Genomic DNA, 27,204 nt, shown 5'->3' on the forward strand with positions numbered 1-27,204 from the left:
TGGTAAATGCTATTCGGCTTATCGGAAGATTTAGAGCATTGTCGGGGTTGAGGAATTGGAATAAATCAACTCTGTTTAAGGTAGATGACATACGGGATGAGGTGGGAGATGTCGTGGAGGGAGGCAGACTTAAAGTGGCTGATCAATTCAAATATTTGGGAATATGGATCTCTATTCCGATTACAGATTACTTGCATATGAATTTGACTCCCGTGTTGGGGGTTCTTTAGGTAAAAGTTGGGGCCTGGTCTAAATTGCACTTGTCAGTGGTGGGCTGAGTCAATCTTATTAAAATGATTCTCATGCCTAAAATATTGTATGTTCTCCATAACTCACCTCGTTGGATACCACGTGGGAAATTTAAGCTGATTAACTCCTTATTTAGGAATTTGGTGTGGGGGAAGCAGCATCCCCGTATTAGGTTGGAGACGCTTCAGAGACCTAAGGATGTAGGAGGGTTGGCTTCGCCTAACCCTGAAATATACTTCCTGGTGGCTCAGTGCCAGCACTTAAAGGGCTGAGAGCGTGAGGTGTCTTCCAGCATGGTACAACAGCAGATAGAGAGGGTGACGACAAGATGTCCTGCAGTACAGTGCTTGGAAGATGGGTCTCTGGGGGCACTTGGGAAAATCTATCCAAAGCTTTTCCTGATATATAAATTATGAGGAAGAGTTAGACAAATTCGGGGAGTCACCTGTCTTACCAGGTTCTCCCCGCTGTGGTTTAATAACAATTTACCGGAGTTTATGGCAATTTGATGTTTACCAGAATGGCAAGCCAGGGGGATACGTTATGTCTATCAGGTTCTAGAGCATAGAAGAGCTGAAATCCTTTTCCTAGCTACAATTTGAGTTTGGTATTAGGGCTTCTGGGGGATATCAATATGCACAGGTGAGACATGCGTTTAATTCTCAGAACAGGGGAGACTGTTTTAAAATTCAAGGCGATTTAGTGTTGGAGTATGTGTGTGGAGAGGAGGCAACGAGAGGGGTTATTTCCACCTTGTACAGAGACCTACTACATACTCATTTACTGGGTTTCCCGATTGGCTCTAGAACTAAATGTGAAAGAGAATTGGGCCATTTAGAGGATGAAACATGGATGTCTGTGTTAGAATGGATACCAAAACTGTCACTGAATGAACCATATAGACTGTCTCAGCTATATATCCTACATAGAGTGTATAGATCTCCGGATGTTTTGTATAAGGCCGGATTGCGGTCTGACTCGGAGTGCCCTAGGTGTAGGAATGACAATGCTGGACTGCTTCACATGCTCTGGACGTGTTCGAGGTTAGCTGCTTTCTGGTTGGTGATTATCAGTCGAATAGAGGGGGCTTATAGATGTGTGGTCCCAAGGGAACCGGTGGTGTGTTTGTTGGGATATGTAGAGGAGGTTAGAGTAGATAACAATTTGAAGATAGCAATCGCTAGACTATTGTACATGGCTCAGGAGGTCATAGCAAGAAACTGGATAAAAGAGGATCCACCTTCGAGAGGAGAATACCTTCAATATGTGAAACATGTTATTACCCTAGAAAAGGGAGTTTAACAGAAAAGGGAGAAAGTGGAGTTTTATGATAAACTGTGGATGCCTTGGCTGGAATTGGGGTAGGGTAGGGATGAGTGAAGAATGTTCTGGGAGGTTTTTTGTTTTTCTATTGGGATGGAAGAATGTTCTGGGAGGTTTTTTTTTCTGTTGGATGTTTGTTTATAAGGAGACAGTAGGAGTCATCATATAATACTAAAGTATATGCCGGTATACAATATGCTAAGGGAAGAACATGAGCTGTCTAAATGGGATGAAAGGGGGAGGGGTTTGGTAATGTTGGGATAAATTGCGGGGGGGGAATCTTCTCAAAATTCCTTAAAATCCCTGTATTGTTGTAAAATGTTTATTGTGATTTTATACTTAATAAAAATCTATTTGAGTTTAAAAAAAAAATTGATATATATATCAATATACTCGTATTAACCTCTAACTGACCTGGTAAGTCATATTACCAAGTCATTTTTACCATATAATGAACATGGTAAATAAAAAATCCAAACAGCAATTGTGTAATTGCAATTTCCCCACACTTGAAATTTTTTAAAATACTATATCAATTGTGCCATTCAAAAGTACAACTCGTCCTATTATTGCTAGATTGACAATAAAAATAAAAAAGTTATGGCTCTTGAAAGAAGGGGAGGAAAAAACAAAAATGAAAAAATGGATAATGGCCATGGCGTGAAGGGGTTAATATACAGTTGACCCATGCACAGCAATGTAATGTCATGTATTCAGCAATCTTTATATACTATTTGAATCTGCAGGAACTAAAATGATTAGTCCTGAATCTTTGGGACCTAAAAAGAAAAATATGGCAGTCTACTGTATGCCAGATAGCACCATAATTCCATATATATATATATATATATATATATATATATATATATATATATATATATATATATATATACTAGCTATTGATCCCATTCTATGCCCGGGTGGTGAGCATTTATTTTGGTATATGGTCTCCATCCTGGTATGTGCTGCTTCCATCCTGTGCTCTAATCTTGTCATGTGCTGCTACCATGTTGTGCCAACTTCTCGTCTATAAGGCAGCACCCCCCACAGGCAGACACTGTAGTATAATTCAGCACCCCCTCACAGACAGACCCTGTAGTATAAGGCAGCCCCCCTAACAGGCAGACCCTGTAGTATAAAGCAGCACCCCCACTTCACAGGCAGACTCTGTAGAATAAGGCAGCACCCCCCACAGGCAGACCTTGTAGTAAAGGCAGCACCCCCCTTCACAGGCAGACTCTGTAGTATAAGACAGCACCCCCCCACAGGCAGACTCTGTAGTATAAGGCAGCACCCCCACAGGCAGACCCTGTAATATAAGACAGCCCCCATAAAGAAAAACAATAAATAAATACTCACCTCTCTTCTTCCTGGTTTCTATGCTGCTCCCTGTTCCCGCTCACCTCTGGACCGTGGGTGCCGGACAGTGACATAATCGCGCCCCCACCAGTGTCTTTGTTGATGACATCAGATGCTGATGGGGGATGATGTAAGAAGTAGCGCTCCTTCCCTCATCAATGCGGTCTGCTGCATCGGCTAGATGCTGATACAGCTGACCCTGCGATTTCAGGTGGGGACCCATTACTAGCACTGCCTGCCCACCTGCTCAGGGGCCCATAGCGACCAGGCGGCAGAGCAGGGAGATCGATTGTCTCTGCTCTGCCACAGAATGTAACTGTATCGGCGCACTGTGCACCCCAATACAGTTACAGTAGTGTAGCTCCGGGTGGGCCCTCTCTGCCCCCAAGCAGCTACGCTACTACTGTATGTGCAATTCTGTGGGGTCCAGACTGCGCAGGCGCATCGTGCTTGCACAGTCTATAAAGGCTTCGGACAGAGTGACCCTCCTAGCATTATATATATATATGTAAAACTTAAAAAAGGAAAACAGCAGAAAAAGAAAATTGAAAAACAGTGGACATTTCGGGTTGTGTTATTTAAGGCTTGAGAAAGGATATCACATCCAAATGTTGCCACGCCATTTGGGCAATAAAGTCCACTTTTTTCAATTTTCTTTTTCTGCTGTTTTCATTTTTTTACTTTTATTATTGGAAACCATTTTACTACTGGTTGGGAAAGATTTGCACGACACTTGAGGTAATACCAGATGCTGTCCCAAATTTTTTCTTTTTATATATATATATATATATATATATATATATATATATATAGTAGCATAGCGCCTACTACGTGTCTTGGGGGACACTCGCTTGGCACGGGATTAACACACTCAGGCACAGATTTCTTATAAAGCAGAGTCTTTTAGGTTTATTTCTCACAACATAAACCAAGTCCTCAGGAACTTAGCGACAGTTCGAACAGTATCTGGACATATTCAACTCAGTTCGTCTCTGACCCCGGTCAGCATTACACACGGTTTTCAGACCGTTACCCGTTGGCAACCTTCACGGGTTCCTGGACACCTCTTGGCCTCAGAGGTGCCCCATACACAATGTCTCTCTCTTCTAACCCCGGTTAGCATAACATGGATCCCTTTCAGTTACCTGTTGGTGCTGCACAGGTTTCTCGGATACCTCTCCTCCACAGAGGTATCCTTGAGACGTTTCTTACTCTGACCCCGGTCAGTACAACATCTCCATCCGTTCCACACACTGGCATGTGCTAGGTCCAGAGCCCTGCCATGTGCTCTTCAGGAATCCTATTCTCCAGGACTTCCAACACAGGCTTCCAGGACCTTCCGGCATAGACCATTCAGGTCCACACTCCAAGACCATGTGACCATCCCTCAGTCACATTATATTGCACTAACCACTCCCACAGGTGGGAGCGTGGATGTGTGGCTAGTTTGTCCCACTCATCTCACACAACTAGCCTAGTAAGTCTCCCTTACCACTATACAAACTCTTGAGGGACTACAGGTCCCAGAACAACAACATTGCATCAGACTTACCACGCAGACTCCCTCTGCGATACATATCGGCCATTCACAACACTGCCGGACTTTGTCTCATCAGAATTATGCCTCCAAGTGCATCTTGCAGTGCACACACAGCACCCTCTAGCTGCCACAGGGGTCACTACACCACAATATATATATATATAAATATTTATATATATATATATATAAATATATGTATAAATATATATATATATATATAAAATTTGTAGCTGTATGTATTTTTGAGCAATGAATTATTTCAACCTTGCTATGAATGGAGGTAAAATTTCATATAAACAGAAAGCCACCCTTGAGCTGACTATAGACATAATAATCTTTCAGCCAGCAACATCTATATTTTACACCTGCATGCCTGCTTATCTCAGAGGAAAAAAGCATTGAGCAGATAATAATTCAACCTGTTAGATTACTCTTTCTGCTGTTCTTAAATATATTAGTTTCCCAATCAAATTTATCAGCAGAATCTGTCAAGAAAGTCATGTCTGGGGTTAACTGTCTTGTTAAAAAGCTCAAATATAGTACACAACTCATTTTAAAAATAGGCAAGTAAATAACTGATTCACATTTGAGGTATAAAAACTAAATAATAATGATAAGTGAATCTGTTGAAATTCAAAGTCAGCTGTTCACTTAAGTTTGGAAGGAAAATTAATTTTGGATTCTATTTTTTTTATGTAAATCAAATGTGTTTCACTATGTTATTGAGTCTTACCATACCAAAGAGCTTTCTAGCACCTTACCACATGCATTACCAGCATGTCATTTGCAGGTTCTCTGACTTTTATACCGGCTCGCACATCAAGCTGGCATCTTTCCCAGCATATGCCTGCTGATTTAATGTGAATGAAAGCTCCACCCGTGGCTATTAACCTGTTAAATCTTGCTGTCGATCTCTGACAGTGGCATTTAACACATGCTGGCAGAGGGTGTGTTATTTCAAACTCCAGTTGTTGCACCTGTGACATGATAATGAGGTGTTGATGTGTTGAAATGATAACCAAGTATGTGCCGAAGACCCCGTGCCTATTAATACACTCCTCTTGTGAAAGCCAGCCTTGTACGTGTGGTGTAGTATACACCACACACACCAACCTGACGTGTACTACACCACACGTACACTACACCACACACCAACCTGACGTACACTACACCACACACACCATCCTGACTACACGACACCACACACCAACCTGACACACTACATCAGGTTGGTGTGTGTGGTGTAGTGTATGTCAGGTGGGTGTGTGGTGTGGTGTAGTGTACGTCAGGTTGGTGTGTGTGGTGTAATATACACCACACACATCATCCTGACATACACCACACACCCACCTGACATACAGTACATGAGGTTGGTGTGTGGTGTGGTGTAGTGTACGTCAGGTTGGTGTGGCCATCACCTTGTCCACACAGCTAGCTGCTTTATTATTCCTTCCTGGTCTTTATTCTAAGACTGGCGGTCTTCTTCATGTAACAGGTCCTGTCTGATCTATGACACTTCCAACACCGCTGGGCCTCACCTTTTCTGCACAACTGCCCTCTTGCTCATTCCGATCTTTATTCACAGGCTGTTGGTATTCTTCATGCGATGTATCCTGTCAGTGTCTCTAGTGCCTACTAGACCTAGTGCTGTTGCTGAAAAGTCACAAAGCCACAAAGCCTAGCAGGCATCGAAATACCTGAGACCTGACAAGACTCTTGGTATGAAATAGATTGGAGGCCTGTGAATGAAGACTAGACCTGAATGACAAAGCAGGGAACTTTGCAGATGTAACAAGGTGGCACGGGGTGGCAGCCATGGGCAAGTCCACTAAGCAACAGTCAGTGAGCACCCCGGCAACTTGCTCATGAAAAGTTAAATAAAGTTCCTTGTACAGAATGTGTAACATGCACTACAGCACACTCACAGGCTCTGTCAAATTCATTTCGGCTGCTATCACGTAGGCTCCACAAATCACTTCAGAGAAGAGGTCTTTTTCCAATAGTTGAACTTTAATAAACTGCAAGACATCCATAAAATTAGCAGCACAGTTCACACAGAGTGGCATCTCCTCACTCTCCCTGTCCTTCAGACAGACCTGATTCTACCTGACAAATTCTTCCATCTCCTTTACTTACTTTGTCCCACACATACTCTGGCCCACCAGTAGTGTTGAGCGATACCGTCCGATACTTGAAAGTATCGGTATCGGAAAGTATCGGCCGATACCGGCAAAGTATCGGATCTCGCCGATACCGATACCCGATACCAATACAAGTCAATGGGACTCAAGTATTGGAAGGTATCCCTGATGGTTCCCAGGGTCTGAAGGAGAGGAAACTCTCCTTCAGGCCCTGGGATCCATATGAATGTGCAAAATAAAGAATTAAAATAAAAAATATTGATATACTCACCTCTCCGACGCAGCCTGGACCTTACCGCTGTGAACCGTCAGCCTTCTTTGCTTAAAATGAGCGCGTTCAGTACCTTCCATGACGTCACGGATTCTGATTGGTCGCGTGCCGCTCATGTGACCGCCACGCGACCAATCAGAAGCCGTGACGTCATCCCTCAGGTCTCAGGTCCTAAATTCCTATTTTTGTGAAATTAAAGAAAAATTAAATTTTCCCTGAAAAGATTTGTTCATCTCTACTAAATATGCATAGAATATGGATTACAACTCGTGATATATGATCTAATTTTCTAGATAAAAATTACAATTAAATCTGTCAGGCAGTGAAAAAACTGTTTTCCTTTTTATGTGTTATACTTTATTTGCTGCACTTATTCATTCTAAGATTCTTAAATTCTATTCTAAAATTTGTCAATAACCTTGGAGTAAAACACAATAGTATAATAACTGCATAGTCCACCATAGAAATGTAAAAGAAAAACATCTGCCATTATTATTGAATGCAAGACACAGTACTCACCTAGTGCTGACCCTCCGATGGTCCTCCTAGTCTTCTTTTATATGCAAACGGCACTTGAGTGCTTCAGCATTCATGTGCCATTATTACTAGTATCACCGCTTAGTGATGACAGCAATGAAGCCATAAAAATGTTGTGGCCACTGATTGGCTATAGCAGTGATGGGCCACCAACTTATAAACTAGGGCTAGAAGCACCACCGGAGGGTCAATGCAGAAGTGTTGGGATAAAGATCAGGCGAATAATGTTTGTTTAATTACTTCTTTATTTTTATTACATTATCAGCTTCAAAACTCCTTTTAAACACAAAATGAGGAATCGAAAATGTGCGGTCAGTTTTCATGTAATCTGTTATTTCTCTATTTCTTTTTCTGGTTTTGATGCAAAGAAGAGCGACAGTAATGACTTTCTGCTGCTTTCAGCTTCACAGCACAGAATCAAATGTTAGACTTATTTATTCCCACTGGGTCGAAAATAATGTTTTTTTTTCAACAAGTAGGTCAAAATACGTCACACAGTGTAACCTCATGCAACCCCGCTATGATTTCATGACTTTATTCTTAGCAGAAATAGCAAAAGTTATTTTATATAAATTGTTTATTACTTTTTAGTTTAATTGTAAATGTAATACACATTTACTCGGATGAGATCAAGACAGGCCTGGATGACTTTCTTTAAAACATAACATTAAAAATTATGTATTCCACATTTCTGAATTTACAACCGTGATCCTGGACTCTGACATTGGCAAGCATCTCATGTTTGTTTTGGCCTTTCTCTGGATCAACATGGCGGTATTACAGATTGCACTCAACATCTTCTCAATGACATAATTGTGAAATATTTATGACCTGGAGAATGTTTGTAGGCCATTGAAAGATAATGTAAAGGGTTCAATCCACAAAATTGTTGCTAAAAAAAAGGAAAAGGAGGGTTGAGAATTGAAACTAGAATGAAATAAGAACAAAAAATCTGCATTCAAGAGTTGTCTTCTTATTATTATAATTATATTATATATACAGGTCCTTCTAAAAAAATTAGCATATAGTGTTAAATTTCATTATTTACCATAATGTAATGATTACAATTAAACTTTCATATATTATAGATTCATTATCCACCAACTGAAATTTGTCAGGTCTTTTATTGTTTTAATACTGATGATTTTGGCATACATCTCCTGATAACCCAAAAAACCTGTCTCAATAAATTAGCATATCAAGAAAAGGTTCTCTAAATGACCTATTACCCTAATCTTCTGAATCAACTAATTAACTCTAAACACATGCAAAAGATACCTGAGGCTTTTAAAAACTCCCTGCCTGGTTCATTACTCAAAACCCCCATCATGGGTAAGACTAGCGACCTGACAGATGTCAAGAAGGCCATCATTGACACCCTCAAGCAAGAGGGTAAGACCCAGAAAGAAATTTCTCAACAAATAGGCTGTTCCCAGAGTGCTGTATCAAGGCACCTCAATGGTAAGTCTGTTGGAAGGAAACAATGTGGCAGAAAACGCTGTACAACGAGAAGAGGTGACCGGACCCTGAGGAAGATTGTGGAGAAGGACCGATTCCAGACCTTGGGGAACCTGAGGAAGCAGTGGACTGAGTCTGGTGTGGAAACATCCAGAGCCACCGTGCACAGGCGTGTGCAGGAAATGGGCTACAGGTCCCGCATTCCCCAGGTAAAGCCACTTTTGAACCATAAACAGCGGCAGAAGCGCCTGACCTGGGCTACAGAGAAGCAGCACTGGACTGTTGCTAAGTGGTCCCAAGTACTTTTTTCTGATGAAAGCAAATTTTGCATGTCATTCGGAAATCAAGGTGCCAGAGTCTGGAGGAAGACTGGGGAGAAGGAAATGCCAAAATGCCTGAAGTCCAGTGTCAAGTACCCACAGTCAGTGATGGTGTGGGGTGCCATGTCAGCTGCTGGTGTTGGTCCACTGTGTTTCATCAAGGGCAGGGTCAATGCAGCTAGCTATCAGGAGATTTTGGAGCACTTCATGCTTCCATCGGCTGAAATGCTTTATGGAGATGAAGATTTCATTTTTCAGCACGACCTGGCACCTGCTCACAGTGCCAAAACCACTGGTAAATGGTTTACTGACCATGGTATTACTGTGCTCAATTGGCCTGCCAACTCTCCTGACCTGAACCCCATAGAGAATCTGTGGGATATTGTGAAGAGAAAGTTGAGAGACGCAAGACCCAACACTCTGGATGAGCTTAAGGCCGCTATTGAAGCATCCTGGGCCTCCATAACATCTCAGCAGTGTCACAGGCTGATTGCCTCCATGCCACGCCGCATTGAAGCAGTCATTTCTGCCAAAGGATTCCCGACCAAGTATTGAGTGCATAACTGAACATTATTATTTGATGGTTTTTTTGTTTGGTATTAAAAAACACTTTTATTTGATTGGTCGGGTGAAATATGCTAATTTATTGAGACAGGTTTTTTGGGTTATCAGGAGTTGTATGCCAAAATCATCAGTATTAAAACAATAAAAGACCTGACAAATTTCAGTTGGTGGATAATGAATCTATAATATATGAAAGTTTAATTGTAATCATTACATTATGGTAAATAATGAAATTTAACACTATATGCTAATTTTTTGAGAAGGACCTGTATATATTATATATTATACACTCACCGGCCACTTTATTAGGTACACCTTGCTAGTAACGGGTTGGACCCCCTTTTGCCTTCAGAACTGCCTCAATTCTTCGTGGCATAGATTCAACAAGGTGCTGGAAGCATTCCTCAGAGATTTTGGTCCATATTGACATGATGGCATCACACAGTTGCCGCAGATTTGTCGGCTGCACATCCCAAAGATGCTCCATGCAAGGCAGGATGGATCCATGCTTTCATGTTGTTTACGCCAAATTCTGACCCTACCATCCGAATGTCGCAGCAGAAATCGAGACTCATCAGACTAAGCAACGTTTTTCCAATCTTCTACTGTCCAATTTCGATGAGCTTGTACAAATTGTAGCCTCAGTTTCCTGTTCTTAGCTGAAAGGAGTGGTACCCGGTGTGGTCTTCTGCTGCTGTAGCCCATCTGCCTCAAAGTTCGACGCACTGTGCGTTCAGAGATGCTCTTAGGCCTACCTTGGTTGTAACGGGTGGCGATTTGAGTCACTGTTGCCTTTCTATCAGCTCGAACCAGTCTGCCCATTCTCCTCTGACCTCTGGCATCAACAAGGCATTTCCGCCCACAGAACTGCCGCTCACTGGATTTTTTTTCTTTTTCGGACCATTCTCTGTAAACCCTAGAGATGGTTGTGCGTGAAAATCCCAGTAGATCAGCAGTTTCTGAAATACTCAGACCAGCCCTTCTGGCACCAACAACCATGCCACGTTCAAAGGCACTCAAATCACCTTTCTTCCCCATACTGATGCTCGGTTTGAACTGCAGGAGATTGTCTTGACTATGTCTACATGCCTAAATGCACTGAGTTGCCGCCATGTGATTGGCTGATTAGAAATTAAGTGTTAACAAGAAGTTGGACAGGTGTACCTAATAAAGTGGCCGGTGAGTGTATATATAAATTATATTATTATTGCATTATTATTTTTTTGTTAGAAGGGTCTATGTAATGTATGCATGTTCTGAGCTTTCAAGTCAGAATAGCCTTGAGTAGTGTTGAGCATTCCGATACTGCAAGTATCGGGTATCGGCCGATACTTGCTGTATCGGAATTCCGATACCGAGATCCGATATTTTTGTGATATCGGGTATCGGTATCGAAACAACATTAATGTAAAAATGTGTAAAAGAGAGAATTAAAATAAAAAATATTGCTATACTCACCTCTCCGACGCAGCCTGCACCTTACCGAGGGAAGCGGCAGCGTTCTTTGTTTAAAATTCGCGCTTTTCTTTCCTTTACGTGAGTCCCGGCTTGTGATTGGTTGCGTGCCGCCCATGTGACCGGGACGCAACCAATCACAGCAAGCCGTGACGTAATTTCAGGTCCTTCAGGATTTTAAAATTACGTTCCGGCGTTGTGATTGGTTGCGTCGCAGTCACATGGGCGACGCAACCAATCACAGCAAGCCGTGACGTAATTTCAGGTCCTTAAGGATTTTAAAATTACGTCCCGGCTTTGTGATTGGTTGCGTCGCAGTCACATGGGAGACGCAACCAATCACAAGCCGTGACGTCACGGGAGGCTGGACACGCGCGCATTTCAAAATGGGCGCGTGTCCAGCCTCCCGTGACGTCCCGGCTTGTGATTGGTTGCGCCGCGATCAACCAATCACAAGCCGGGAGGCTGGACACGCGCGCATTTTAAAATTTTAAAATGCGCGCGTGTCCAGCCTCCCGGCTTGTGATTGGTTGCGCCGCGGTCAACCAATCACAAGCCGGGACGTCACGGGAGGCTGGACACGCGCCCATTTTAAAAAGCGCGCATGTCCAGCCTCCCGTGACGTCACGGCTTGTGATTGGTTAATGGCGGCCATGTTGCCGGGACGCGGACCAATCACAGCAAGCCGTGATGTAATTTCGTCACGGCTTGCTGTGATTGGTCCGCGTCCCGGCAACATGGCGCCGTGACCAATCATAAGCCGGGACGTCACTGGAGGCTGGACACGCGCGCTTTTTAAAAAGCGCGCGTGTCCAGCCTCCCGTGACGTCACGGCTTGTGATTGGTTAATGGCGGCCATGTTGCCGGGACGCGGACCAATCACAGCAAGCCGTGACGTAATTTCGTCACGGCTTGCTGTGATTGGTCCGCGTCCCGGCAACATGGCCGCCCTGACCAATCACAAGCCGGGACTTCACGTAACCAAGTAAAAGCGCGAATTTTAAACAAACAACGCTGCCGGTTCCCTCGCTGAGGTCCAGGCTGCGTCGGAGAGGTGAGTATAGCGATATTTTTTATTTTAATTCTTTCTTTTACACATTTATATGGATCCCAGGGCCTGAAGGAGAGTTTCCTCTCCTTCAGACCCTGGGAACCATCAGGAATACCGTCCGATACTTGAGTCCCATTGACTTGTATTGGTATCGGGTATCGGTATCGGATTGGATCCGATACTTTGCCGGTATCGGCCGATACTTTCCGATACCGATACTTTCAAGTATCGGACGGTATCGCTCAACACTAGCCTTGAGCAAGGAACCTTCCCCCCTTTTTAACTCATAATATACTAGTTGGATACTCAAAAAATATTATTATAGTATTGTATCCCAACCAATTAGGTGTGTTAAAGGAGGAATGATACAAAAACAACTTACTGTTCTTCTCATTTTCATCCAGTTCTTGCTTTGACTTCTGTTAAAGGAAATCTGTCACCATATTTGACTTATCTAAACTATTAATATGGGCATACAGGTTGTAGATTGCTGAAAAAGCCCTGTCGGTATGCCTCATATTAGATGCCTTGTTGATAAATCGTCTTTTATCACTTTATATAAATTACATCTTCCAGGCTATGGGAAGGTTGCTGCCTGGAAGATAACTCTGCATCCAGAGCTTATTTTACATGAATGGGTTGTTACCAGTGTGATGTGTAATGGCTGCTCTCTGCTCTCCTGATCTCACTGGAGCTGTGTGTGATTATACCTGACACATCCTCTCAGTTTCAGCTTCCATCTCACAAGCAGACAGGGTTGCAATATTGTTGCAATACAGCAAAGCTCAGAGAGAAGCAAAAATGTGTTTGCAAGAAGAAAAGGTTAATTTCTTCTGTTCTGAGTTGGTTACTTGTCTTCATACTTCCCTTCATGAAAATAAGCTCTGGAGGTAGAGTTATCGTCCAGGCATCGTCCTCCCCATAGCCTGGAAGAAGTAATTTACATAAAGTGATAAAAGATGATTTACCTACAACAATACATCTGATATGAGACATGCAGTCATTACTCTCCTCATCAGTCTATAACCTGTATGCCCATATTAATAGTATAGATTGGTCAAATGTGGTGACAGATTCCCTTTAATATGTAACTTAGGGTGTTATTATCAGACATTTTTAGTTTATCCAATTCTGCAGTAAGGAAATATAGTTGTAATATGTTTTCTATGTAAGTGCAATGTCAGGATAAAGTCTGTGATCTTGATAGTTCTAATTAACAGTAGTTGTAAAATACTTTTCCATGAGATACACTTGTATTAAAAACTCGTAAAGTACCATCAAAGTATAACAGGATTTTCTTTAACAGTATTTTCTTACTGATTGATTCTTTCAGAACATAAAGAAATTATCCCTGAAAGGGAAGGTAAGTTCTCTGAGCATGTTCACCATTGTATAAATTGTCTTTTACTCCAATAACTTGTGTGCTAATGTCAACTGGAAGTTAATTCTGTAAAACAGCTGATTTTTAGCAAAATGCTCTTTTTCTAATCGGTGCCCTGCTGTATTTTATCATCCTGACACTTAGCCTGAATAATCTGAAAAGCTGCTATTCTTATTGTCGTGGTACTGCTCAACCTAAAGATCCAGCTTTAACTGTCGTTAATCCTTGCATGCTTCAGAATGATTAATGCAAGATTTACTCTATGTCTTGTGGAAAATTAGTATATCAATCTATTAGGCTAATCAGCAAAAATTCATTATCCACTATGTAAAGACTACCCTTATTATATCTCTCCATGTGGATTCTATATTAAGTGGCTATTAAGCTAGTGTATTTAATGAAAATGTGGCTTCAATAATGTTGCGATTAAAGGTTTAATTTAATTCTGCTTCAATGTAAAAATTTTGTTGTTAACGGCAAAGCATCATGCGGAATGTGTCTATTTCTAAGTGTCTGCCCAGGCTAATGGAAATTCCCATGGGTAAGAACCAACTCATGTCATTAAGTCCTGTCTATAATTGAATGTTGCGGGTCACATCACCCAACAATTCTATGTTTTGTTCCATTTTTCTCTACAAATAACACATCTGTGAGTCATAACTCAAATTATGTGAAATGTTTAATGAAACTTATAATACTTTAATTCTACCAACTGCACGAATGGCCCAATTTTGGATGCCATGATGTGCTCTCATTGTTCTCCTGTGGTAGCTATGACGCTTTCATGCTTCCTCCTTCGTGTTTCATTGGAACGATAAAAGGTCTGCCCACCTCTGTTTATTATCTAAGCTCAATGATACACAGCACCTTCATCACCTCACTAACACACAGGAAAGTAGTGGAGAACTCAATGTCTGTCTCGAAACATCATAATGTACATAGGAGAAACTGAAATTGAGCTTTCTGTAACGTTTTCAGAAGTATATCACATTTCCGATGAAGCACATTTTGCGTCATCTGGCAATACCTTTTAAACCCTTCTCATCGTTTAATCTATTTTAGAAAATGGTATGATTCCTATTATATTACCAACATAATTTAATAAGTTGTTGCTCCTCAACTTCTGACAGCAATCTGTCACATGATATATCAGTTAGCTGCCAGATGCTGAAGAGATCCTTTAATTATTAAAGTTACATGTCTTAGCTTTATTTTATGCTTTGCCTGCATTTTAGCTCACTCTTCAATGCTGTTATTCAATTGCAATTTGATTCCTTTAGGTTCTCCTGATTATCTGCAGAGTGTCTTGAGAGATGCTTTTAGTGTCGTTAATGAATTTGGGGAAGGTGGGTAAAAATAGCTCTATTGATTTTACACTAGTATAGAATCTGTAGAATTTATGAACAATGCTGTATTTTTATAATTTCCTGCTTGATGTAATCTCCCTTTTTTATTTCTCTTTTTAAGATGGCTTCCATTATCTGCAGGATTTTTTCATTGATCACTTTCCTGCAGTTAATCAGTATACAGAAGGTAAGAATAAATGCAAATAATAACCATACCATAAACCCTTTAACAAAATACCAAGGTAATTTTTCATTTTTGTGCTTTTGTTTTTTCCTCCTATTCTTCCAAAAAGTGTAACTTTTTTATATTCCTGAAAACATAGACATACAAGGACGTGTTTTTTTGCAAGACAAGATGTAGTTTTGAAGGTTATTGTTAATTTATTATACAATGTAGTGGTAGTAGAAAATGGAAAAAAAAATCCAAGTGGGATGAAATAACGAAAAAATGCATTTCTGTCATAGTTTTTTTGTATTTTGCTTTTACATTATTCATTGTGTGTAAAAATTACCTAGAAATATGATTCTAGAGGTCAGTACGTTTATGATGTTATCAAACTTGTATAGATTTTAATTAAGTGGTTAAAAAAATTCTGAATTTTGTGATAAATAAATGGTTACTATTGCTATTATCAGAGACCCATATTTTTGTTTCTAGCAATGGATTAGAAGGAGCTATTATTTTTTGCAAGGTGAGCTGATCATTTTGGGATAAATAGGACCTTATTATATTTTTTTAGGGAATTGTGGTGTTTGAAAAATAAAAAATCTGGCATTTCTATTTTCTCTCTTTCTACAAAATTTAATGTACAAGTTAATTACTTTTATACTTTGATAGACCAGATTTTAAGGATGCGGTGATATCTGATGTTTATTTTTTAAATATTCAAATATTTTATTTATAATGGAGGTAAAGAGAAGAGTTCAAAAAAATTTATTTTTTACATTTTAAAAACTTTTTATAATTTTCTAATCACCTCAAAAGACTTGAACATTGCTTATTCTATATACTGAAATACCATAGGACTGCAGTATATTGTTTGAATCCTGACCTTTATGAAGCCTAGCCATAGCCTAATTTTCACAGAAGTACCAAGATGACAGCAATCGGCTCTTTAGCATGCTTCTGGCTGCCATGGTACCCATTGGCACTGGCAACCTTGCCATTTAAATGCCCCTGTGATAGATTAACATTAGCTTCTAAATATTTAATAGTAATGACCAAAGCTCTGATCCAGCTTTGGCTGTTGGACATAGATGCTTGCTATTTAATTTAGCTGACATTTGACATGTAAAGCAGGCTCAAGTCCTGAGCCTGCTCCACACACATCCTCCCACTCCATGACAGATAACAACCATTCATCATGTGAAGTTATGGTGTTAAAGAAAATTTATCATCACAAAACTGACAGACTGTTCAAACCAAACATAGCATATATTAACCCCTTTCTAGCAATGGACATACTAGTCAGTCCATGTGACCTGGAACTTAATTTCCATGGATGGAATAGTATGGGGTGTGCGGCCAATTGGGGCAGGGTGTCAGATGATTCTCACAGCTGACACCCGGCACTAAGTGCCAGGAGAGGTAACTTTAACCCCCGGAACACTGCGATCAAACATGATTGCAGCGTTCTGGAGCAGGCACAGGGGCCAGGGTCATGACGACATCCAGGTCTCCAGAGCTGAGAGACTTCCTGTCATGCGCAGTGTATGTCAGGAAGTCTCTAAGGTCAGTGCGCAGAAGCTGCAGCGCCGACAGCTTCTGTAGCATGCAGATATGCATGCTATAGAAGCGATCAGCCTGCAAAAAAATGAGTGTCCCATAGTGGGACACAGTGTAAAACAAAGAATGAATTTTAAAAAAATTAAATAATTGTAAAAATATTTTAAAAAATACTAAAAAATAATAATAAAAAATAAATATTCTATCAATAAATAAATATTTGAGTGAAAAAAAATCTAAATAAAACAATAATAAATAACAGTACACATATTTGGTATCCCTGCGTCCGTAACGACCCGCCCTATAAAACTGTCCCACTAGTTAACCCCTTTAGTGGACACCATAAAAAAAGGCAAAAAACAATGCTTTATTATCATACCGCCGAACAAAAAGTGGAATAACATGAGATCAAAAAGACAGATATAAACATGATACTGCTGAAAATGTCATCTTGTCCTGCAAAAAACAAGCCGCCATACAGCTCCATCAGCAGAAAAAAGTTATAGCTGTCAGAATAAAGCAATGCAAAAATAAGTTAATCTATATAAAATAATTTGTATTGTCTAAAAGCACTAAAACATAAAAAAGATATAAATGAGGTATCGCTGTCATCATACTGATCCAAAGAATAAAACTGCATTATCAATTTTACCACATGCGGAACAGTATAAACGCCCCCCCCCCAAAAAAAAAAAGAATTTCATGAATTGCTGGTTTTTGTTCATTCTGCCTCACAAAAATCGGAATAAAAAGTGATCAAAAACGTCATGTGCCCAAAAATGGTACCAATAAAAACATCTACTCGTCCTGCAAAAATCAAGACCTCAAAAGACTCTGTGAGCCAAAATATGGAAAAATTATAGCTTTCAAAATGTGGTGAAAACGTCTTTTAGTGTGTGACAGCTGCCAAACATAAAAACCCACTTTAAAAACTCACTATAAATAGTAAATCAAACCCCCGTTTATCACCCCCTTAGTTAGGGAAAAATAATAAAATAAAAAAGCATTTATTTCCATTTTCCCATTAAGGTTACGGTTGGGGCTAAAGTTAGGATTACGGGTGTGTTGGGGTTAGAGTTGGAGTTAGAATTGGGGGGTTTCCACTGTTTAGGCACATCAGGGGCTCTCCAAACACGACATTGCATCTGATCTCAATTCCAGACAATTTTGGTTTGAAAAAGTCAAATGGAGCGCCTTCCCTTCCGAGCTCTGCCATGCGCCCAAACAGTGGTTTACCCCCACATATGGGGTACATTATGCCCCAAGAAAATAGTGTCAGAATCACTGGGATTTGTTGAAGCATTCCAGAGTTATAACCTCATAAAGGGACAGTGGTCAGAATTGTAAAAATTGGCCTTGTTATTAACATGCAAACCACCCTTGGGGTTAAGGGGTTAAGATTGAACCTTCCCTATTAGTGTCCAGATCTGTTTCTGCATTTTCCAGAAATTATTCTTTATTCACATATGCTAATTATGCACTCAGTACAACCTTGATGCATCATCCCAGCTAATTGTTTTACACCTATCTTACCTGCCTTTGGCTACTGTACTGTAAAGCGGTGGCTGTTAGTCAAGTAAAAGGAGGTCAGAGATAGATGAAAAACAAGTAGAAATGGAAGGTAATCTGCACGGCCATGTCCAAGATATATTGAGTGCCTTATAAGCACATTTAAAGGGAACCTGAAAGCTAATATATTTTGCCCAATCCGGGGGCAGCATGTATCAAACACTGCCTGCATGATTTTAACCAGGTATGTTTGACTCTGAAACACTGCAGCAATTCAAAGGAAAACACACTTTAAAATCTGTTGGATGCCTAGCCACATGAGAGACTGACAGGTTTTTCACTATACACTCATGTAGGTAGAGACTGCCAGGGATGGGCCTTTCCAATTAGTCTTCCATACCTGGTTGAAATTGAACATACCATGCTGAAATCATGCAGCCAGTGTCTAATAAATGCTGCTCATGGATTGGGCAGCATGTATCAGATGCCAAGTTCTCTTTAATTCAAGAATGATTTCTAATGGTGCTGTCACATTGCATTTTGCTACCCATTCGTTGATCCCATAAGGGCTTACGCCATAACCCTTCGCGATACAGAAGGGAATCAGACATATGTGCCAATGGGACCATAAACTATAATTATGCCAACTGAGTGAATGTGCACTCTGGTGTGCAACATTTTCAGGCATGTATGCCTACTGGAGGTGAACACTGAAACACAGTCTACTGCATCTGGGTATCTTTCTCCAGTAGGTGTACATGCCCGAAAATGATGCACATCAGAGGGCGAAAACTCTGTCAGCATTGTTATAATCTATGGCCTCATTGGTGAATACACCCGAATCCCATTTTGTAGGTAGTTTGGACTCAAGCCCTGATGGGAACAATGAATGGATGGCAAAATGCAATGTGAAAGAACCTTAACAATTGAGCAATGATTTGGCTGTAAAGATAGGATTTTTATTAATGTTATCGACATAATCAAGTATGGTGAGTATAGCTTTTACATTGAGGAGATAGGGAAAATACTATTCCAATAAATATGAGTTCAGGCAACAGCTAAACTCTTTTTACTGATTAGAACCAACCTTCCAACTGCTAAACTGAAAATGAGTACAAAATTTCAATTAATAATATTTTGGTCTTACTGAATCTTTTTCCACAGGCTTATATATCAATGTGCTTAGCTTATCCTGCCTAATTGAGAGCTAAACTGCAGTTCTCAGCAGTGGCCACTAATACATATACAGAGCTATATATCCCTCAAAACACCATTTACATCGCCACTGGAGCTAGTGCAGCTGATCATTGGGGGTGCCGTGAGTCAAAAGATAGGATGTCAATATGAAAGTAGTGGACAACAACCCTTTAAATATTATGTTTTATTCTGATTCCGCTAGATTCTCCTGACTATCTTCAGAGCCTCCTGAGAGATGCATTCAGCACCGTTAATGAATTTGGTGAAGGTTGGTGAACTAGAGAGAAATAGTGTTGTGTAAATTCTAATATTTGCCTAGCATCTGTTAATTATAAAATGTATAAAATACGTAAAAAGATTTTAATTTTATTGACTAAGTTTTGGCAAACTCAAAGATTTCTTGTTGTGAAAAACCTGAAAAATATGCTGCTAACCCATACATCCAAATCTTAGTTTTTAACATTACAGATCCTTAATGATGGAATTATATTAAATGAAAAATATCTGGTTAGGTTAATGTAAAACCCATCATTGCTTTTATTTTGCAAAATTATCTACCAATTTGATGTGTAACTTATTGAATAGAAAAACTGAACTTGAATCCTATATGGCTGTATACAAGATGACCACCATGTTGGTGATCTGGCCTAACAGGTTTCTCTCTTCCTCCACAGCTTGTATCTAAAATTAAATCACTATTGTCTAAACCTTTTCCTTTTTACTGTATATTAAATAAGTTGTTAGTAGATTTTTTAGTAGCAGATCAATAATTTGTCTCATGGTATTTATTGGAAATGTGATATGTGCACTGTTGATTTCTAAGGGTGCATAAAAACACATTGTACATTGTCATCTGATGAGTTGTCAGTTTGAGACTTTTAAAACTCACATTTTCTGTTCATTCTCTTTCAGGCTATGTTCATGTCCTCCAGAATATCTCATATAGTGGACTTAATATACTGACCCAGTTTGGAGGAGGTGATTATATGAAATATTTGTATTTGTTGGTAATAAATAATATTCTTAGCAGCTGATTTACAGCTGGTCTACACTTTGGATGTAAGTCATCAAAACTTATCAACTTCGATAGGATTGGCTGAAGATTTCACATGTCTTGTGACCTCATGGCTGTCATGAGATGGCAGATATCTGTAGAAAGAGTAATTGATCATGTTGTATTTAAACTTGATCCTGTATTCATGAAAAATAAATACATTTGTCATGCTCAGGTTGGGTTCAGATGACCATATGAAAAAAGGGGTCTTTGACATCTTTTATGATAGATTCCGTGTGCTCCATGAACTCACTCATACAGCAAACAGATGCAGGAACTTCTTTCTATTACATATAGTATTCTGGTCTGTAAATCGGACCAGAGCAATGCATCCTGCAACTTTTTACACTTTTTTGCATCGCCAATCCATGTATCCTGTTGGTCACAACTGGTCCTTCTACTGTTCATGTGTGGGCTACACTGGTAGCACAAGGTCTGAAAACATAATTTGTTGTGTTATCTCAATGTATATGGTGGAGTAAGGAGACATGGCTGTCTGTTGAAAATGGTAAGCGGTAGGCTGGGAGAATACTTGCATTCCTCATTTACATTTTTAAATGCTGCACATTTTTACGCTGCATTTCCAACCGCATTGTGTGGATGACAACTACAGTGCAAGAGTAATTCTATTTATTAAGTGAATATTGCCAAGTATCACATTTTAACTTTTAGTGAGACTTAGTTGCCATAAAGGAAAAATATACAATAAAGATGTTATATTTGATGCATGTGAGATTAGTACATACCTACCATAGTCATCAGCCACTACTATTGGAATGGATCCGTTCTTGGCAGGAGTTATTGAGTAATGCATACATTTCCAATGTGCCTTGATTGGAATCTGACTTCATTTTTACAAGAGTTGCTGTCATATCTCACATTGAAGTTGCGCATAGTCTACAGATCAAGATGAAATATTACAGGCAGAATGAAAATAGGGGAAGCAATAGAGACTGTGCTTCAACACATTGGAATGTATGGAGTAGTCGAGGGAAAAGGCTACTCAAAAAACAGCCAACTGTGGATTCATGATAGCTATGTTATTGAACTTCAAGAAATATCATCTGTAACCTCAGTTATGTAAGTTTATTTTGTAGCTTCATGCAATAGAGAGCATTTGGATAGCTTCTCCAACCTCCATCATAAACTTGTTTATTGCAGTAGGAAAAGGCAGCTAGCCACTTTTAGATCCTTACTGCAAGGTCAAAGGGTTAGCATGGTGAAATCCAGCATGGTGGATCCCATTTACCCGACATCTGTCATCAGAAGAGAACCCACCATACACATGAGATTATCAACCAAACCTGTATACTTTTATTTATGGCCATGGTAAAGGGATGAAACAAAACCAAAGGATAAGTGATAATTTAAAGATTAGTGGGATTACAACCATTGGGACCTTCATCTGATCAGCAGAGCAAGTCATTTTTAATCCTGTTAGATTGGAGCAGCATTGTGCATGCCTGACCATTACACCATTAATTCTCAATTGGACTGTCAAGTGCATCAATCAGCTTTTTTAAGGCAGCTCTGCAAAAAATGAATGGAGTGGTCAGTGAGTGTAGGCACTAACGCTGCATTCTAATAAGGATAAATGGGACTTGTTATGCCAATCAGTGGGGTTCCCATCAATCTATCAGGTGGTATTTTGTGGATAGGCAATACATTTATTTCCCCAGGCAATCCCTTTAATTGTTATTCCAGTCTAAAGCACTTATCACCGATCCACTGGAGAGGAGATGGAGCAATGGTCAAGCAAGCATCTTCTCAGTCTATGTTTGGCACTGACAAAAACAGCAAACACTGGTGTGTGTTTTCTTACAGATTGGGTTCAGTTCTTCCAGGATACCTTCCAAGACAAATTTACTATTCTTGCTCAGTATGGAAAAGGTAACATAGTGATTACTATTATTATTATTTTTTATATAGCACCATTAATTCCATGGTGCTGTACATGAGAAGGGGTTACATCAAAATACAAATATTACTTACAGTAAACAAAACTAACAATAACAGACTGATACTTGCAGGCTTATATTCTACAGGATTATGGGGAAAGAGACAATAGGGTTGCAGTAGCTCCGATGGTATTGAGGTGGTCGTGTGGTTATTACAGGTTATAAGCTTCTTTGAAGAGGTGGGTTTTCAGGTTTCTTTTGAAGGATCCAAATGTGGTGGATAACCGGACGTGTTGGGGCACAGAATTCCAGAGGATGGGGGATATTTGGGAGAAGTCTTGGAGGCGATTGGGTGAGGAGTGAATAAGTGTGGAGGAGAGAAGGAGGTCTTGGGGAGACCAAGGATTACGTGAGGGAAGATATTGAGAGATTAGTCTGGAAATATACAGAGGAGAAAGGTTACGGTTGGCTTTTTAGGTCAGTGTTAGTAGTTTAAACTGGATACGCTGGGAAAGTGGGAGCCAGTGAAGGGATTTGCAAAGAGGGGAAGCAGGAGTGTAGCGAGGAGAGAGATTAATTAGTCGGGCAGCAGAGTTAAGGATGGACTGGAGGGGTGCGAGAGTGTTAGAAGGTAGGCCACAGAGGAGGATGTTGCAGTAGTCGAGGCGGGAGATGATTAGGGCATGCACAATCATTTTGGTAGAGTGAGGGTTGAGGAAAGGATGGATTCTGGAAATATTTTTGAGTTGGATGCGACAGGAGGTGGCGAGAGCTTGGATGTGTGGTTTGAAGGACAGGGCAGAATCCAGGGCTATTCCGAGGCAGCGGATTTTGGGGACAGGGGAAAGTGTGATTTCATTTATTTTGATAGATAGATCAGGTAGGGAAGATATGCAAGATGGAGGAAAGAAAATTAGTTCAGATTTGTCCACACTGAGCTTGAGGAAGCGAGAGGAGAAGAAGGATGATATGGCTGATAGACACTCTTAGTTTCTGGAGAGCAGAGAGGTGACATCTGGGCCAGAGAGGTAGATCTGAGTGTCATCAGCATATAGATGGTACTGGAAGCCATAGGACCTAATGAGTTGTTCCAGGCCGAGTGTATAGATTGAGAAGAGTAAGGGCCCAAGGACAGACCCTTGAGGGACACCAACAGAGAGGGGGCGAGGTGAAGATGTAGTATGTGAGTAGGAAACGCTAAATGTGTGGTTGGTAAGGTATGAGGAGATCCAAGATAGGGTGAGGTCTTTAACCTCAAAGGAGGAAAGGATCTGTAGTAGGAGGCAGTTGTCAACTGTGTCGAAGGCAGAGGACAGGTCTAGAAGAAGGAGTATAGAGAATCGTCTGTTAGCTTTGGCTGTAAGTAATTCATTAGTAATTTTGGTCAGGGCAGTCTCAGTGGAATGGTGGGGATGGAACCAGATTGTAGGTTGTCAAAGAGAGCATTAGATGCAAAGTGAGAGGAAAGTTCAGCATGGACGTGCTGCTCAAGGAGTTTGGATGCAAATAGGAGCAAAGATATGGGGCGGTAGCTGGACATAGTGCTTGGGTCAAGTGATGGCTTTTTGAGGATAGGTGTGATTTTGGCATGATTGAAAGCAGTGGGGAAGGTACCAGAAGTTAGTGATAGGTTGAAGAGAAGGGTTAGGGATGGGATTAGTGTGGTGGTAAGGTTGGGGAGGAGGTGGGATGGGATGGGGTCAAGTGCACAAGTGGTGAGGTGTGATTTTGGAGAGGGAAGTTATGGGGTTTGGGCATTGGTCTGGTATACAAAGGGGTTGTGGTGGTTTGACGACAAAGATTTGCCTTGTTTGGTAGATCTTATTTTTGAAGTGCGTGGCAAAGTCCTCGGCAACGATTAGGGAACTCGGAGGGGGCAGTGGTGGGTGGTGGAGGGAGTTAAGTGTTGAACAACTGTTTGGGGTTGTGGGATAAGGAAGATAAGAAGGTTGTGAAGTAGGCCTGTTTAGCAGAGGTGAGAGCTGATTTAAATGCGAGTGTTGCTTGTTTGAGTGCAGTGAAATCATCTTGCGAATGTGTTTTCTTCCAACGCCGTTCTGCAATTCTGGATACTTGCCAAAGCTTTTAGTGATGTTATTGTGCCAGGGTTGTCTATTGGTTCGTCGCACTCTGCTATGCATGACAGGGGCGACCATGTCAATAGCTGATGCAAGAGTGGCATTGTAGAAAGCAGTGGCAGTGTCTGTATCATGGAGTGAGGATATGAATGCTAGTGGTAGGATAGAGTCAGAGAATGTGTGGGTGTCTAGGTGTGCGAGTTTCCTGCATGGGTGCACATGTTACTGGACATGGGTGACAGGTGAGGAGGACAGGGATGAGAAAGTGAGTAGATGGCGGTCAGATAGAGGGAGAGGGGAGGTTGTGAAGTTAGATAGCAAGCAGAAACGGGTGAAGACAAGGTCTAATGTGTGTCCATCTGTGTGGGTGGCTGAGGAGGACCATTGAGTAAGCTGAAAGGGTGACGTAAGGGACAGGAGTTTGGAGGCTGCTGACTGGTGGGTGTCAATGGGGATGTTGAAGTCACCCATGATGATGGTGGGAATCTCAGCAGAGAGAAAGTGAAGGAGCCAGGTGGAGAATTGGTCAATAAAGGCAGTGGTCATGCCCGGAGGTCGGTATATGACGGCCATTTGGAGGTTGTAGGGGGAGTAGATGCGGACAGTGTGGACTTCAAAAGAAGGGAGGATAAGGGAGGGTAGAGGTGGGATTGGGTTAAAGGTACAGTTGGAAGAAAGGAGAAGGCCCACTCCTCCACCATGTTTATTGATATGTATTAGCTAGTAACATATGCAGGTTTTACAAGTTACACTTTAGTAATGAAGCCAAGATTAGAGATACTCAAGAGACTGTGTAATAAATACTTATGATGTCACATGCAGAGAATGGAGTGAATTACTATTTACATAATAAAGGGACTAATACATAAAGGGAGATGCTGTTCAAGTAATGGTCTGCAATGACACAGCAGAATTTACTTCTTACATTTTTGTTAATTGAACTCAAGCTATAAATAGTTTTTATGGAATAGAACAAAAAAAAATAAAGAAAACCTCCTTATAAATAAATTCCTAAATATATTTAATTAGCAAATTTCATTTGTTTGTCTGGGTAGAGAATCACTATAGTACATTAAAATGGCCAGTGTCTTGTTACAGAAACCTGTCTTAAAATATTATTAAGAAGTTCTGCTCCTTCACTTGATGTGTATATGGATATGATCCCAGTGAATATTGTAATCTAATACTGGAGATACCAGGAGTGCTGATGTAAGAAGAGGCTGCTCACACTGCTGTTCTTCTATATTTTCTAAGTGCTGAGTAACTGCTGTCATCAGGAGATAGTTTGAAAGTATAGGTTGGTGTTGGTTATCTTCATGACAAATAAGCACAGATTTTGCACATAGTCACAAGCACATGTCCCATTTGGGGTAAGGTTTCTGTCACTTTGACAAGAAAGCAATTTTTAATATCTTACAGTGATTACCTAATAACATTTTCTTTATCTTTCTTTCTTTTTCTTTCTTTCTTTTTCTTTCTTTCTTTCTTTCTTTCTTTCCTTCTCACTTTTTTCTCTCCTTCTTTCTTTCTTTCGTTCTTTCTTTTATATTTTCTTTCTTTCCTTCTTTCTTTTCTTCTTTCTTTCTTTCTTTCTTTCTTTTTTTTCTTTCTTTCTTTCTTTCCTTCCTTCCTACTTTTCTTTTTTCCTTTTCCCAAAGAGACAATACCCTCTCACACACAGGTTAGCAAAATGTATTTTTACAATAAATTAGGTAATAATCAGATTACAGTTAGCCAGAGAGACATGTACAGGAATGTGGCTGTAGGGTGTGTAACGGTAGCACTAACACAAAAATCATGGCACCTTGAGGGCTCAAAGAAATTGTTCACTACTTGGACCGCTCCTTGTAATGCCCCACGCTTGGTGCAGATAAACAAGAAGCTTATGCTCACCTCTCTTGCCAACATAGTTCCTGCGGTGTCGGCACTTGCTCTCCACTGGGCTCCAGTGAGGTTGTTGTGACACGTGACACCAGCGCACAATCAGTACTGGTTTACTGTCCCTGTGGGGATGCAGCTTATCTCTGACTTCCTCTTCATGTTCAATTTGTTCAAAGGCGGGGACAATGATGCAATGCTGATTGGGTGCCAGGGTCACATGTCACAACAACAGCAAGAGCTCCCCGGGGAAAGTGTTTGCAGACACCGCGAGAATGGCACCAGCATAGGAGGTGATTATAGGCTTTTTTATTTTATCTGGGCAAAGCATAGGGGATGTCCTAGTAGTAGACAACCCCTTTAAAGGCTATGCCACTCTTCTTTTTGCTTAAGGTTAGGTTAATATTGATGTTCATTTTCATACATTTGTCTATTTCTCTTTAGAATGGTCTGCGTTTTTCCAGGACTTCTTTCTTGATGTCTTTAATACATTTACTCTATACACAGAAGGTAATATTTTCTGATTTTGTTAGTCACAGTTGGAATGTTTCTTAAATATTGTAGTGAAGCATTGTCCTTGTGTAACTCTTTGTAAAGTCACAACAGTTTTTCTTAAGACTCCAGGAGATTCAACTGAATTATCTAGTTCAGTGATCACAATTTTCAAACAATTTTGGTTGTTTTTAAAACTGGTTACTTAAGATAGGAGTGTACATGAGGAACTTCGTAAATGCAATTGTTTAACAGCTCATTGCATTTTATACAGTCACTTCCATTTACTTTATATGATGATAAACTACACTACTAATCTATTACCAAGGGAAACATGTGGAAGTTGTTTTTTCGAGCTACAAATCCCTACAGTAATA

General features: G+C 40.4%; 2 protein-coding genes across 3 annotated transcripts in view; one reads left to right on the plus strand and one right to left on the minus strand.

Moving 5' to 3' along the window:
- The window catches only part of LOC143807647 (uncharacterized), a 255,796-nt gene that overhangs the window by 108,132 nt on the left and 120,460 nt on the right, over window positions 1–27,204 (minus strand). The window lies entirely within an intron of this gene.
- LOC143803926 (uncharacterized) overlaps window positions 1–27,204 on the plus strand; it is a 123,560-nt gene that overhangs the window by 62,917 nt on the left and 33,439 nt on the right. The window contains exons 6-12 of the mRNA XM_077281683.1: window positions 13,602–13,631; window positions 14,930–14,995; window positions 15,117–15,182; window positions 19,630–19,695; window positions 20,340–20,405; window positions 22,306–22,371; window positions 26,780–26,845. Of these exons, the coding sequence (XP_077137798.1) occupies window positions 13,602–13,631; window positions 14,930–14,995; window positions 15,117–15,182; window positions 19,630–19,695; window positions 20,340–20,405; window positions 22,306–22,371; window positions 26,780–26,845 (426 nt within the window). The remainder of the gene's footprint in view (window positions 1–13,601; window positions 13,632–14,929; window positions 14,996–15,116; window positions 15,183–19,629; window positions 19,696–20,339; window positions 20,406–22,305; window positions 22,372–26,779; window positions 26,846–27,204) is intronic.

The sequence above is a fragment of the Ranitomeya variabilis genome, chromosome 2 (genome assembly GCF_051348905.1).
Source record: "Ranitomeya variabilis isolate aRanVar5 chromosome 2, aRanVar5.hap1, whole genome shotgun sequence".
NCBI classification, from domain to species: domain Eukaryota; kingdom Metazoa; phylum Chordata; class Amphibia; order Anura; family Dendrobatidae; genus Ranitomeya; species Ranitomeya variabilis.